This window comes from Erythrolamprus reginae, chromosome Z (genome assembly GCF_031021105.1).
Source record: "Erythrolamprus reginae isolate rEryReg1 chromosome Z, rEryReg1.hap1, whole genome shotgun sequence".
Classification (NCBI taxonomy): domain Eukaryota; kingdom Metazoa; phylum Chordata; class Lepidosauria; order Squamata; family Dipsadidae; genus Erythrolamprus; species Erythrolamprus reginae.
Window position 1 is genome coordinate 46856823 of NC_091963.1, and position 16501 is coordinate 46873323.

Below are 16501 nucleotides of genomic sequence, written 5' to 3' on the forward strand. Positions count from 1 at the left end.
AAGTTAAACTATATACACGTGTGTACAAAAATCAGCTGTTGTTTGCTATTTTGATGAACAAATTGTCCCTCAGTGTGATACAAAAAAACAGGGAGAGAGCTACTTACATGAGAGATGGAAAATGCTTCAAGAAGGGGTATATGTGTGCAAAAAAGAGAAAAGGATTAATTTCACAAACAATATTTTTATGTTATGTGTATAAATTTAGTGTTCAGATGAACACTGAACCTTTTGCCCAGAAAGCAAAAATAGCCCTGCTACTTCATTATGCTTAACCTATCATAATTAAATGATAATCCTAATTATACATATCTTTAAAGTGAGAGAAAGAAGAGAAGAAAGAAAGCTTTTAATCTTCCTTCCTTTCTTCCTTTCTTCCTCCCTCCCCTTTCCTTCCTTTCCTTCCGTGATCATTGAAACTCTGCCTTCTGGTTTTTTCAATAAATAAATACATTTCTGTATCCAATAACTATAAGCTGTATTCAATGACTATCACTGGTCTCCAACCTTCCCTTTGTAGGGAAGGTTGTTGAGAAGATGGTGTCGCTCTAGCTCCAACAGTCCTTGAATGAAGCTGATTACCTGGGCCCTCAACAATCAGGGTTCAGACCTGGCTACAGCGTGGAAATTGCTTTGGTCGTGCTGATGGATAATCTGTAGTGGGCCCAGGATAGGGGTTTATCCTCTATCATACCATACTGGTGCTTCTTGACCTCTCAGCTATTTTTGATACCATTGATTATGGCATCCTGTGCTGGCTGGAGGGGCTAGGAGTTGGAGGCACCGTTTTATGGTGTTCACCTACTACCTCTCCGGTCAGTCACAATCGGTGTTGGCAGAGGGTAAGAGGTTGACTCCTAGGTCCCTCTATTGTGAAGTTCCTCAGGGGTCGATCCTCTCCCCTGCTGTTTAATATCTACATGAAACCGCTGGGTGAGATCATTCGAGAGCACGGGGTGAGTTATTATCAGTATGCTGATGATACTCAGCTTTACATCTCTACCCCCTGTCCACTCAGTGAAGCAATGGAAGTGATGTGATGGTGTCTGGAGGCTGTTAGGGTCTGGATGGGTGTTAACAGCCTGAGACTCAATCCCGACAAGACAGAATGGCTGTGGGTTCTGCCCTCCAAGGACATCTCCATCTGTCTGTCCATTATCCTGGGAGTGGGAAATTTTGACCCCCTCAGAGAGGGTCTGCAACTTTGGTGTCCTCCTCAATCCACAGCTGACTTTGGAACATCATTTTTTGGCTGTGGTGATGGGGGCGTTTGCCTAGGTCCACCTGGTACACCAGTTGCGGCCCTATTTGAACAGGGAGTGTCTACTCACAGTCATTCATGTCTTTATCACTTCGAGGTTCAACTACTGCAATGCTCTCTACAAGGGGCTACCTTTGAAGAGTGTTCGGAAACTTCAAATTGTCCAGAATGCAGTCGTGCAAGCGGTTATGGGCCTTCCAAGGCATAGCCATATTTCCCCAGCACTCCGCAGACCCCTTTGGCTGCTGATTGGTTTCTGGATGCAATTCAAAGTGTTGGTTATGACTATAAAGCTCTACATGGCATTGGATCAGATTTCCTCTGGGACTGCCTTCTGCCCCATGAGTCCCAGTGATCAGTTAGGTCCTACAGAGTTGACTTCTCCAGGTCCCATCAACTAGACAATGTCATTTGGTGGGACCTAGGGGAGGAGCCTTCTTTGTATGGGCCCTGATCCTCTGAAATCAGCTCCCTCCAGAGATTTACACTGCCCCCACCCTCCTCGCCTTCCGTAAAAGTTTAAAGACGTATCTGTGCTGCCAGGCTTGGGGCTATTAGACCCTAGCCCCCTGTCCAATGAGTGTAAGCATGTCTTGCTGTGTGAATAGGAACGAATGATTTTAACTATTATTAGGGTTTTAAAAGATTTTTTAATATTTAAAAGATTTTTTAGCTATATTAATTGGATTTTTAGATATGTATACTGTATATTGTTTTGATATATTGTGAGCTGCCCTGAGTCCTCAGAGAGGGGCGGCATACAAAACAATCAATCAAAAAACCCTAAATAAACAAACAAATAAATAAATAGGTGTGATAAATCTGAAATAAATCTCTATTTTTCTTTCTGATCTATAGTTAAGGTAACCAGATCTAGATTTATTGTTATTCTATGTAAAAATAACTCTTATTTAGATTAGTTAGTCAAATTTTGTTATTTATTATGTATCCATGTGATGGTATTCATTTCCCTTCTGAACCTTATTTAACCATTTAACATATTTAAATGTTTCAATCATGCCCCCCCTTTCCCTTCTGTCCTGCAGACTATATAGATTGAGTTCATTAAGTCTTTCCTCAAAGGTTTTATGTTTAAGACCTTCCACTATCTGGGTAGCCTGTCTTTGGACCCATTCAATTTTATCAATATATTTTATCAATCTCCCTCTTCCTGCTTGTTATACCTCTAGCTATGCAGCCAAGCGTATTACTTGCTTTCCCTAGCGCCTGCCCGAACTGTTCACCAATTTTGAGACTGTCAGAAATCACTACCCTTAAATCCTTCTCTTCTGAAGTTTTTGCTAACACAGAACTGCCAATACAATACTCAGATTGAATTAGTGGTAATAAAAAAAAAATAGTAGTAAAAATAGTAAAAAAAATATTTTCTTTCCCAAACATGATACAGTTCCATCTATTTTCTGTCATTGCATTGTCACTGCCTCTCAAAATATGAAATATATAATCAATGGCCAACAAAATGAGTCCTTTGAGATTGGCTGGCATATAAGTCAAACAAATAGATAGATAGATAGATAGATAGATAGATAGATAGATAGATAGATAGATAGATAGATAGATAGCTTTTCTCTCCTATAATATACAGAATGACCATGTTTAACAAAATGTATATTCAGTAAGCAATATAGATATGAGTAGGACTGTGCCAATTGGGCAGCACTTTTCTTTTTTGAATGCAGTGCAAAACAATACAATTAAGCAACATGTAGTTTCACAGATACCATAATTACAAAATAATTATACTCCCTTTAATTCAAAATGCTACATTGTCCTACACCGATTTATTCCATTCAGCGGACACTGAAGAATGTCTGTCTGTCTACTGATTAAATAGATAGCCTCATTTGTAAGAACTATAAGCTCAGTGCCATAAATGTGATGTACAGTATACCAGTTTGGCTGAAGCAACAAGTCCAAAACTTTAATTATATTGATGCCAAAGATAATCAATTTTATTCTGGACAGATTTTAATTCTAATGGCTATTTTAAATAAATCTAGAAGAATATGCAACAATATAATACAGTAACATAGAAATAATACTATAGGTATTTTGATTTGCTGAACCATTGGCTATTTTGCAAAAAACCAAGGCCTTCTATTGGAAGTTATTTCACAGCAATTTTCTCTTTCTGATAAGGAATATACTTTGCATTATTTCATTGATTGAAGTTAGGTGGCAATCCATAAAAACATGTAGGCAACAACAGCACAACTGAAACATTTTACTTCTGTTAAAATGTGCTGTTCCTTAGTTCTCAGGCCTGCTCATCAAATAACTTTTATATAGGAGGCAAATGCCACAAAAATGTCTCAAATATGTTACATGTAAACTTACCTGCCTTCAGAATGGCAGCATTCTTCATAAAAAGAAAAATATGGATTAATCTTATACATGAAGAGTCGGCTTATATTTCAAGCATTGGCCTTAAAAGCCAAAAAATTCCAACCACGCTCGGGAACAAAAAAAGATTAGCATAAAACATACATTTGGGAGAAATGTTGAAATTTTGAATTCTGTATTTGATTCTTCCATAATAAATTCTAACTCTCTTGTTCTTTCTCTAGAACAATTTCATGATATTAAGTGAAGATAGGTAGATAAAAACATAACATTGTTAGTTGGTACCTTCTGTATATACACAAAGATCTAATCGAATAGATTTAATTTTATTTTTGTATAGAAAACCACAAGTGACCTGTTATTCTTTCTGAAACAATAAATAACCAGTCTATAAAAGTAGTATGTGTAGAATGGAAAACATTAAAAAGTGGGAACATACTAAGTTCTAATAATAGAAAAGTGAGATGCAAATAGTGATAGGAAATGAACCAAACTTAATAAACAAAATTATCCAATTATAATACTATGAATGACATGCTTTACAGTGTACAACTACAATTAAAAATAGTACCAATCACATTATATTACTGGGAAAGGTCACAGAAGATGTTCTATATGCTTCATCCTATGCCTTAAATGAAATGGCAGGATACTATTTTAACATTTCATTACCATTTAATTACATCCTTTTCCTTTATATTTATTTGAATATAGATGCAAGGGATTACATGATAGCACCTGATTAAACAGACCTTAATTTACAAAAATAGTCTTTCAATGCTTCAAATGCAAAAAGTCTTCCAGCATTTCTGAAATGAAATGATGATACTGAAACATTTTCCCCATCATATTTCTTTGAATCAAAGCCACTGAATTTTGTCCTGTGGTAAGCAGCTTTTCGTGTTTTAAAAAACTTGAAAACAAGGCATTACTGAATATCTTTCAGAATATTACAAATATTGTACAAATGAACAGGAAGTTTAGTTCAAAACAGGATATTCTAAATGGACCACTCTCAATGGTCTTCATGGATGTGTGTCAAAAACAGCCAAGACAGGGACCACCACCAATATACAATCAAAACCCCCTATTTTTTATTTTAATGTTGTAGTGACCATATGGACTTTTTGATACCATTTCTCCAGGACACCCACATCCAATTACTTAATTATTATGAATTTGTGTTAATACCAAAAAAGCTATAAAACAAACAAACAAAAAATCATAGAATCAATGGATCCTTATTTGTAGGCCATGAAGGCCACTTCTGATCCTTTTGCCAGAATTCCCTGCCAAAAATACTACATTTCCCCCCTGAAATCAAAGTATTCAAATAAACTCAGCAGCCCTGTTTCATCTTTTTTTTTTTTTTTAAAGAGATCCAATAAAATCCCTTTCAAATTTAGAAGTAACTATGCTGGCATATGTTTGGAAGAAGCTACATTTATGCAGCTTCAGAATTATAGACCTTAGCAAAAATATTTATATTCGTTTAACAAGCAGACATTATGAAAAGGTATATATATTTTAATTTATACACAGAACAGCTTACCTATTAATGTAACTGAGAGCAACGTATGTGGGTTGTTGTAATTCTTGTTTTTCTAATACACGTGGGTCCGTATCTGGAATTCAAAGTATACAAACAACTTTGGTGACTTACATTATGCAAACTGTAATTATCTTACTTATCTTACTTACTCAAAATATCCTCATGAATCAGCTCCTTCAGATTTCCTGCCCCTCAACTCAACCAATGATGAGCTGCTATCGGTACAATGTGGTTTTAAGAACCAGTAGTGGAACAGCAGCGGGGGCAGGAAGCTCCACCCACCCATCCTGGATATTTCTGCGCATGCACAGAATTGTCATGTGCGCCATTAGTAATGGGATTTGCAACCCATTACTGCCCTCAACCTTAAACTTTATACAGATTTCTGCTTTTCTATTGTATAGGGCCCTTATTTCTTGCAAAGTAAGCATCCAATTGTAATTAAATAAAGTTTGGTAATTTCTCCTCAGCAGTTAGCTCCTTTCTTCAGATGAAAATTCCATGACAATTTCAAGTGTCAAAAGTCTGCAAACTGCAGAAAAAGCCATATAATTTTTAATAATGAATGGAAAAAAACACAGTATCATCAGCACCTATGGGATTCTAAAAATAGCTATAAGGTCAAAAAAACAAGCCAAAAAGCAAATAGCCGCACCATATTGCTTTAAATTATTATAAAATGCATTTCTATATTATTATAAAATTGTACATCTGATTCCACTAAAGTATTTTTAGTTTGGTTGTCTATAAAATGGTGTGATTTATTAGGAATACTGGAAAAACTCTTGGTTCAATGAAAGTAAGAAACTTCAGAGTTTTTATTGGAATACCGTGGAATTGCATTATTTGTTCCACCAAGGAACATGATGTTTCTATTTTTAACTTTAAAAAATCCGCTTTTAGTTAATGAGATAGAATAATCTAACTTAAAACTCCCTCCAAGAAAGAAATGCTACTTTACTTGCATCATCATCATCATCATTATTATTATTATTATTATTATTATTATTATTATTAAAATTTAGCTCAAAAAAATTATCTGTATCTAAATCTGAATTTAAAATTAACAAATAAAATTAATATGGCCAAATGGCACATTCCCATTTGAAAAGGGAAAATAAAGAGTAAAAACGTTTACTTTCAAAATTGGTTTTCCAGTGTGAAAGAACAACTACAGTATTGTAATAAAAGCAAACAGCTTGTCTTTTCATTTTGCATCACAAATGCAAAGCAAAGTATTTGAAGCCATAAATGTGATTTGTACTAAATTGTACCATTATATACATATAATTCTAATTGACAAGCAATGGGCCATCAAAATTATGAACCTATCAGTAATGACATGAAGTGATTTAAATGAAAAGGGGTGTGAGTGTCTGTTTCAGTAAACTGGTTTTAAGGAAAATTGTCATCCTGCTGTTTTTCATTTGTTGGACCTCAACATGAACTATGTGATCTGTAATAGGGATTTTCATGGGCTATGTTAGAAATTCTCCCCAAAGTTACAGGGTTAAGAAATTGCACACAAATAACTTTTAAGCTTGAGGTCCTCTCCAGATATTCTTTATTTCTGTTTTCATTGTCCAAGTGAAAACTATAGGCCAGTAGCAAAGGAAACGGACTTTTACAAGCCAAAATATCTGAGCACGAAGTTGACAATAATTAATAATTAATAATAATAATAATTTATTAGATTTGTATGCCGCCTCTCTCCGAAGACTCGGGGCGGCTCACAACAAGCGATAAAACAATATTGTACAGGCACAAATCTAATATTAAGAAAAACTAAAAACCCTATCAATTTTAAAAAAACCAAACAACACATACATACCAAACATAAATTATAATAAGCCTGGGGGAAAGGTGTCTCAAATCCCCCATGCCTGGCGGTATAGATGGGTCTTAAGTAGTTTACGGAAGACAAGGAGGGTGGGAGCAGTTCTAATCTCCGGGGGGAGTATCTCCGGGGGGAGTTGATTCCAGAGGGCCGGGGCGGCCACAGAGAAGGCTCTTCCCCTGGGGCCCGCCAGACGACATTGTTTAGTCAACGGGACCCGGAGAAGGCCGACTCTGTGGGACCTTATTGGCCGCTGGGATTCGTGCGGTAGTAGGCGGTTCCGGAGGTGTTCTGGTCCAATGCCATGTAGGGCTTTAAAGGTCATGACCAACACTTTGAATTGTGACCGGAAACTGATCGGCAGCCAATGCAGGCCACGGAGTGTTGTAGAAACGTGGGCGAATCTGGGAAGCCCCACGATGGCTCTCGCGGCTGCGTTCTGCACGATCTGAAGTTTCCGAACACTTTTCAAAGGTAGCCCCATGTAGAGAGCGTTGCAGTAATCGAACCTCGAGGTGATAAGGGCATGAGTGACTGTGAGTAATGACTCCCTGTCCAAATAGGGCCGCAAGTGGTGCACCAGGCGAACCTGGGCAAACGCCCTCCTCGCCACAGCCGAAAGATGATGTTCCAATGTCAGCTGTGGGTCGAGGAGGACGCCCAAGTTGCTTTAAGACCTTATACTTCCAGTTCATTCTTAGCTGACAAAATAAAAAATGTTACAAATTTATGATTGTAGAAGTAATCCTTTTACTTACTAAACTTCTTTCATCAATTATAGTTCTGACTATTCTATATTTTGACAAATACCAGATCGCAACAAACTCTTTTTCAAATATTTTCCAAAGACTCAAATTCTGTTATTCTTTTAAGGATAAGTGACTTGTTATATTCAAATGTAATTAAATCAAAAGCCGCTTACAGAGACTGATACTACAGAGAAAAAGAAAGAATATATTACCCCACCTATTTTTCCAACCAGGTTATAAATTGGTTTGTAGGATGATTTTTAATATATACAACTGTAAACAAAAATAAGAAAAAATTATTTATTTATTAGATTTGTATGCCGCCCCTCTCCGTAGACTCGGGGCCGCTCACAGCAACAATAAAACAATGTACAACAAATCTAATAATTTAAAAACACTAAAAAACCCATTATTATAAGCAAACATACACACAACCATACCATGCATATACTGTATAGGCCCGGGGGAGATGTCTCAATTCCCCCATGCCTGACGGCAGAGATGGGTTTTAAGGAGTTTGCGAAAGGCAAGGAAAAAATGCAGTTAATGCGCCTCCAAGGTCACATTGCCAAAATTTGGCAGTAAATTATTAATTTGTTTGAGTAATTTTTATTCCAAATGGAGAATTCCAAAAGGTCCAAAAAGTGCATTACATCATTAAATCTATAAACTAAATGAAAATTTCTACCCCACGTTTTTGTGGTCATTATATGTTGTGGTTGGCTCTGGCCCAGCTCCTGCCCCAAGGAATGTGGAGGTGGGTGCAGGGGAAACATCAACATGTCATAGGCCTGTTTTATTGCTGACAGAGGCACGTAGTGCAGTTTCCTCAGATGAAGAAGACGGTGGGGGTGACTTGGAAGAGGGTGGCTTGGCACACAGCCCAGGAAGCCAAACTCCATTATCTTCGGTCGATTCGGATGCAGAAGTCTTGGACCCATGCAGGTGCAGAGTTATGCGTAGAAGAGACCAATTGAGGACATATTACAGGAGATAAGAGAGGCCACCTGTGTTTGGGTGGGGCTCTAGTAATTAGAGCTGCTGATACAAATAGCAGCATGTTGGTTTGGCCGATTATCTGATCGCAGTTCTTCAGGACCGTGTTTTGCTGTTTTCTGGACTTTGTTGATTTTTCATGCCTTTGAAACCAAAGCAGAGCAAAGTGTGAAAGAAGGAGGGCTGTGATGTTTCTTCACAGCTGCTATTTAAGTACTTAAGGATTGATTAAGGGAATTGTACAGCCTACAAAGTTGTTTTGGGACGAGTGCTCTTTGCAATACAAAAAGGGTGCTGTGTTTCTTTTGAATTTTGTGATAAAGAACACTGTTTTGAATTTTCAAACGTGTGTGTGTCTGAAATTTGTACCCTTGAATTTTCGGGAGGCTCATACCAGAGAGCCCGGCAGAACATTATATAATTGCCATACTATTTGACTCCAGATATAATGCAGGCATGGAGTTTATATTAAAACTGTACTGACTGCTTCTTTTAAAAATATAAAGGTTATGTCCTTTTTGTGTCCAGCTAAAGATGAAGATGAAAAAGGCAAAAATGATTATTCATAAAATTATTCAGTATTTTTCCTCTGTGAATAAATGGATTAGAAATGTGAAATATCTAATTCATTTAGTTCCCAAACTTGAGCATCTGGATTTTGATGAGCTGGCAAAGCATCATCATCTTCATTATCTATCTATCTATCTATCTATCTATCTATCTATCTATCTATCTATCTATCTATCTATCTATCGACTGACCTACCTACCTACCTACCTACCTACCTACCTATCTATCATACTTTTCCTGATAATGAAAAGGAAAGGAGACTAGTATAGATCTATTTCAGGCTCTGGTGACATCTTCCTAAAACTAGCACGGGAATCTAGCACTTTTTTAATCGTCCAGCACAAAAAACCCTGCCTATCTAAAAGTTTTAATTGCATTGGTATCTGGCTTAGCCTTATTCATCAGAGATAATAAGGTCTGGAAAGATTACCAGCAAATGACTGTCTATGGGAGATACCAGCAATGGCCACATTAGGAGCTTCCAAGGGATTTCCTGCCTTCTCTCTTGTTGACATCCTTGCTTATATCCTGCCCCTCCTCCCCCAGAACAGATGGCTGGTCAGAATGTCAACTACATATCTCTGCTGTTCCCATTTCTCTCATTACTAGATTTTCTATGTTGTGGACTATGTTATCGCACATTCTTCTTGTGTTTATACTTTTATACTTATTCACACATTCCCCTTTCTCTGGATTCTCAACCATATTCTTTGTTTTCCAATAACTACCAGATATCTGTTCAATGCCAGGTCAGGCCTCTGTTTCTTAAACTTTAAGTAAGTCAGAAGTAAAAGTAGTGGTAGTAGAAGATATAAATCCATTATTGAAAAAAACTTTTATACAAGATACAAACTGACTTAATGAATAGCCTAGAACAGATATATAAAAATGCTAAATCAAGATCCTGAGCTTCTCTTAATAACACATTCATATGAGCCTAACACATTCATATAAGATACAGGTAACCCTCAACTTAGCATACGTGTGGCAATTATTAAGTGATAATTGCTCCATTTAATGACCTTTCTTTCCACAGTTGTTAAGTGAATTTCTGTTGAATTAGTAACACTGTTGTTAAATGTGACTTCCCCATTGACTTTGATAGTGAGGTTACAAAAAGTAATCATGATTCCAAGACACTGCAACTGTCATGAACCACTTGCTAAGCATCTGAATTTTGATCACATGACCATGGGGATGCTGGAATAGTTTTAAATTTCAAAAAGAGCCATAAGTGACTTTTTTCAATGCCATTGTAACTTTGAACGGTTACTAAAATAATGGTTGTAAATTGAGGATTACTTGTACTTTGGGTGTCTTAAATATAGCTGCAGATGAAAAATGTTTTGTCAACATCAGTCACAAACCAGCTCTGTTGATCTGAAGATCTATATTTTGGAAAAGCCGCACTTTAAAATTAGCATCCACAAATAAATGCATGTGAAAACAGTCGCAGCTCATTTATTATAATTAGTCAGCTGTTACCACCTTAAACCACTTGTTTCCTGAGTTAATATTAATAGCTCATTATTTTATTGTTTTCACTCCAATATTAAATATTTGTGCACTACCATTCATTAACCATTTCTTAATCTAACAAAAATGTCAGTGTTGACCAAGTATTAAAGTAGCAAAAGTAAATTTTTAACCACATAGAAAACCAACAGAGAACTGTACATTAGTTTCCCACTGTGTATTTTAAAATGTTCACCTTTGAAAAATAATAATTTAAACTACTGATTTATTTACAGAATTGAGTAAGATTGATTTGATTTGAGTAATTTAGTTTTCTTCATAATCTGTTTTAAGATCTGCATTTTTTTTCAAATAAAAAAACCTAACTGTATAACCATTTTGCTACTAAATGTGAGTTGGAGGTAGTTGGTATACTACCAGAGAAAGCACTCCATGTCTCCCCTCCAAACCATTGCTGTTTAATTTATTTTATAACTGTAATCATTTTTATAATTATTAAATGTCCATGTTCCCTCATGATGCAAGATAATTTGAATTACATTGTAAGATTCGGTCACCTGAACCACTAAGTGGTCAGCAAATAAATTTAATCAAGTCATCAATCAATCAATCAATCAATCAATCAATCAATCAATAGATAAATAAATAAATAAACAAGCAAGCAAACAAACAAACAATAAAAAAGAGATGTAAATGGTTTAATTTTTTTCAAGAATATTTCTCCTGTTTTGGCGAGTGCAATGTAGAAGATTTAACATGTTCTTCTCTATAAACTGCTTACATCCTTCTCCAATATTGATCACATTACAATGAAGTCACCTATCTTCTGGCTAACTGGGGGCAATGCAAATTTCTTTACCACCCACTCTCCAATTCACCTTCATGGTTCTGCCTACTCAGCTCTCCAGCTTTATTTTATGTACCCAGAAGAGCTGTGTCAGCTGCACCGCAGAACAATTTGAGGCCACTCATATTTAAACTTCACGATAAAACATGCAGCTTCCTCAGAAAACTTGTCTGATGCCTATTAGAGGAAAATGGCATCTTTTTAGTGTGGTTTTAATTAAGCTGTCTCTGGTGTTATTTCTAAATCTAAAGGCAGAAGATTTACAATGGTTTATTGATATAAGGATAGATTCTGACTATGATGTAATCCAAAAGATTATGGATTGTTTTTATAGGTTTACATACTCTGGTTAACTTGTTTCGATTGATCTTTTCCCCTATTTTGAAGTACCCAGAGTCAGTGAGATAGGCAGCCTTGCAAATCAAATTAACAACAATAACAACACCTCAGATTTAATAGTTGTTGATAAGGGGATGGGGGGGGGGGAAGAAGAGATGGATAGTGGATGACAGCAGAATAAGAGAGAAAGAACTGGAGAAGATAACAAAATACCAAGATGTACAAATAGAAATATAATAACTGTGGCAAAGGCAAGCAAGGGCAATACTAATAGTAATATCCACTTTGGATTCAATCTCAAAACAACTGGAGTACTACTTGAACACCATAGCCAGTGACAAATTTGCCATGGAACAGCTTCCATTCTGTGACAATATCTGTAACACATCCAGATTTGCCTAAGTCCTCAATAAACTTCAAAAGGTAGACAAAAATGATGAACTCAGTCTGAACACTTGTTTGACTGCTCAATGATCAATAATAATAAACTGGATAATGATTATGATAATGTCACAAATATTCCTAAATTTCAGAAAAGGACAAAATACTGTGTGGCAAAAAAAATGACATTTCCCTTCCAGCATGTCAAGTTTAATGAAAGAAGACTTGTCTTTGCAAAGTCTTCCTAAGATAATCTTTTTCTCTCTCTCTCTCTCCCTCCCTCCCTCCTTCTTTCTCTCTCTCAATTGGCCAACAAACTCATAGTAACTCATGCACAAATAAAACTCCAAATACAAAACCACATAAATTCCTAGACAACAACAGTCAAACCAATTGATGAGCTTAATATCATTCTGGAGTACCTATATCTATTGGCAAAATCATATCTTCTTCACCCCTTTAAAAAAAACATCTAGGGGCCAATTTCATTTCATGGGAATGTTGTTCCATTGGGAAAGAGCAGCAACAAGGAAGGCCATTCTTCTTGAAGGTTTAGATGGACCTTCTTAAGAAAGGGGATCTATAAGATACTGTGGTTTCCCACTGTGGTGGGTTGGGTAGAGGTAATTGGGAAAAGATGGTCCTTCAAATAACCTTCAAATAACCAGATGGTCCTTCAAATCATACACTGGAAGGCTTTAAGGGTTGGTTGGCCATATGACAGAGAGAAAGAGAGAAGGAGGGATGGAGAGAGTGAGAGAAGAGATATTGGACCTATCTGATATGCTCCTTTCTCCTAGTTGGAAAAGATTTTCCAGGGTTTCCCCTCCACTATGGAGAAGATCCTCTTAGGACGTCTTTAGAAAGGTGAGTTTTCTTTCATTATATTTGAGAAATGCTAGAAGGGAAATGTAATTTTCTTTGCAGCACAGTATTTTGTGCTATTCAGGCAATGGCCCTCTGGAATCAACTCCCTCCAGGGATTTGTACCACCCCCATCCTCCTGGTCTACCGCAAGGCTTTAAAAACTCACCTTTGCTGGCAGCCTTGGGGCCATTGAGTGTTACACCTAGTTCTGACCATCGACTGGAATGTATATGGGATGAATGTGATTGTTTTAATGAACTGGGGATTTAGATCCAATATTAAATTTAGATTTCTTATATATTGTATTATTATATTTATTTTGTTGTGAGCCACTCTGAGTCTGCAGAGAAGGACGGCATAGAAAACTAACTAACTAACTAACTAACTGACTGACTGACTGACTGACTGACTGACTGACTGACTGACTGACTGACTGACTGACTGACTAACTGACTAACTAAATAACTAACTAACTAACTAATCCGGTTTATTATTATTGATCAGCATTTTACATTGAATCCAGAAGCAAATTGGCAATAATGCAGCTTCCATATGAGAGATGACATATGTGTGAATCTAGACTTGTACAAAAATATCCAGGCTGCCAAAAACAAATTGCTTTTAAAGGGGAGCCTCACACACAGCACATTTTCTATGAAATTCTCATGGTTAGAGGGTCATTTTGTGCATTTATTAATATAAATATTGTCCAATTTTTCACTATGCAACTGTTTCTCCAACAGCTGGCAACTGCCGTAAAATTAAATCCGAAAGTCAGATTTTGAAAGGGATTTTTTCGCTACAAGATGTTTCCAGATTAAGAAATATGGGCAGCCAGAGAAGTATTCAGAAAAGGTAAGCATGAGAAGACCTCAGCAGTAGTAACTTCTATGACAGGAGTGTCAAACTGGCAGCCCACAGGCAGGATATGTCATGTGGAGGCCCTGCCCACCCCCACTTCCCAAAGGGAAAAATGTCATGAGATGGCAATGTGATGCTGCACTATGACATCCTGCAATAAAGAAGCTCAAAGAAATGTGAAAGAAATATTGAACCTTTGAAAGTGAAATAGGAAAACAAAACAATTTTGCAAAGCAAATTTTAGCGTAATATTAATCAAAATTGTATTAAATAGCTATTAAAAACTTTTTTAAAATATGACAAAATGATTGTATTTTCTATGGTTCTACTAGTAGCTGACCTCCACAAATAATACAATTTTAAAAATGTGATTCTCTTAAACATGAATTCTGAAAAAAGGCAATCTGTGCGTCATTGCAGAAGTTTATCTCCCTGTTTTTCTACTTATTAATTTTTTTCTGCTCTTAATTAAATACTGGAAAAAAGCAATTGCATTTGGTAAAGAACAAGCAATAATACATACACACACATACAAACAAACACAAACACGAACACACACTATATACCTGTAAATCAAAGCTACTTCTTCAAGCCAGCATTAATTTAATTGCTATTGGTCCTATGCTGACATCTTGTGGTCAGCAATTCTACAACATAGAAAATTTCTTACCCACACAAAAACATACCATATACCCAAATGGCAAATTATGTTTTACAATAGAGATTTGTAATAGCAATCTATCATTATTTCAGCATTAAATATATATTGCGCTTACTGTCATTACTTCTACAGCTTTTTTAACGTTTCAGTTCAATATAAATTCATGGTAAGATTAAATTCCAATAAAGTTAAATAGGTTAGCACTGAGTAACACAATTATCTTAAATTTTCCTGGAGCATAGTTGCCTTCATCGCATGCATTCAAAATTGAATTGTCTTGCAGAAAAAATATATACAGTACCAATTTCTTTAGGGTTAGGGTTAGGAAGAATAAAAAGAAACAATACTGTATAGTGTTATGAAAACTATGTTGGGCGTGTTTTAATAAAAATGTAACAATCAAAAGGTGCAGGAATCACTGGGAAGTGTTTAGAACTACACTCTGTAATAGTGAATCCTAGACTTACTTATCAAAAAAACTTTAGCTGAAAGGAACCTGCTTTGCTGGAAGAGCTGTTGCTAGTCTTTTCCTTTATGTGAAGCATCATATTGCCATCAGATGCTTTTGTCTTCCATAAGAAAGCTAATCTTTTAACATTGTTCATAAGTACATTTTTCAAAAGTTTAAGTTTTATTAGATTTGTATGCCGCCCCTCTCCGAAGACTCGGGGCAGCTCACAACAACAGCAATACAGTATACAAAGTACAAATCCAATATAAGTTAAAAACAATTTAAAACCCATAAATATTTAAAAAAATGATCATTACTACACAATCATACCATTCTCATATGTTACAGTCAGAAAAAAGGTGGTGCTGGGGGGACAAGATAATTATTCCCCCCATGAAAAGAGCGGTTTCACAATGTGAGACTTCACAAAACATTGCACCCATGTTGTTTGAAAGTGGCTTCCACTGGATTTTTCGGGCATTTAGGCTTAAAAGGGCTATGTTCACAAATGCAGCTAAGTATCCATGAGTTATGCACAGCCATAACAGCCTTTGAATGATGTGAATCGAACTTATACCATAAAAGGTAGCAAAAGCACAACTACATCTACTAATATATTATGTACATTCACAGTATATTGTGTTACCGTTTGTGAACTACATTAAATTACAAATAACTATGTAACACTGAATATGATATTGAAGATAACTGATTATTAACAACTTAGCATGCAGAGCCATATTGGGGGCATTGGCCTATGTTAGCTCTAGTGTGCATGCATGCACAGGCCAGCTGATTTTCCGCCTTGAGGAAGGCTGGTTTTGCCCTCAGCAGGCTTCAGGAAACTTCCCTAAAGCCTCTGAAATGTGAAAAATTGTTTTTTGCCATCTCCAGGTTTCAGGAAGCTTCCCTGAAGCCTCCAGAGTGTGAAAAATGGCCCAATGGGAAAACTGAAAGTTCAGAAAAATGCCTTCCAATTTGTCTGTTGGACCATTTTGCGCACTCCAGAGGCTTCAGGGAAGCCTCCTGAAGCCTCTGGAACGAGAAAAATGGCCCAAACAGCAAACTAGAAGCCTATTTTTCTGAATTTCCAGTTTTCCCATTGGGCCATTTTTCACACTCTGGAGGCTTCAGGGAAGCTTCCTGAAACCTGGAGATGGCAAAAAAAGGGCCCATTATCAGCCAACAATATGTTATTTTCTGAACTTTCTGGTTGGCCTGTTTGACCATTTTTCGGAGGCTTCAGTGAGGCCTATGCACATGTGCGGGGCAGTGGGTGATGGTGGTTG

At 36.5% G+C, this 16501-nt stretch overlaps 1 protein-coding gene across 1 annotated transcript in view; it reads right to left on the bottom strand.

The window, feature by feature from the left end:
* The window catches only part of JAZF1 (JAZF zinc finger 1), a 174391-nt gene that overhangs the window by 63505 nt on the left and 94385 nt on the right, over positions 1 to 16501 (bottom strand). The window contains exon 2 of the mRNA XM_070729314.1: positions 5178 to 5250. Coding sequence (XP_070585415.1) covers positions 5178 to 5250 — 73 coding nt within the window. The remainder of the gene's footprint in view (positions 1 to 5177; positions 5251 to 16501) is intronic.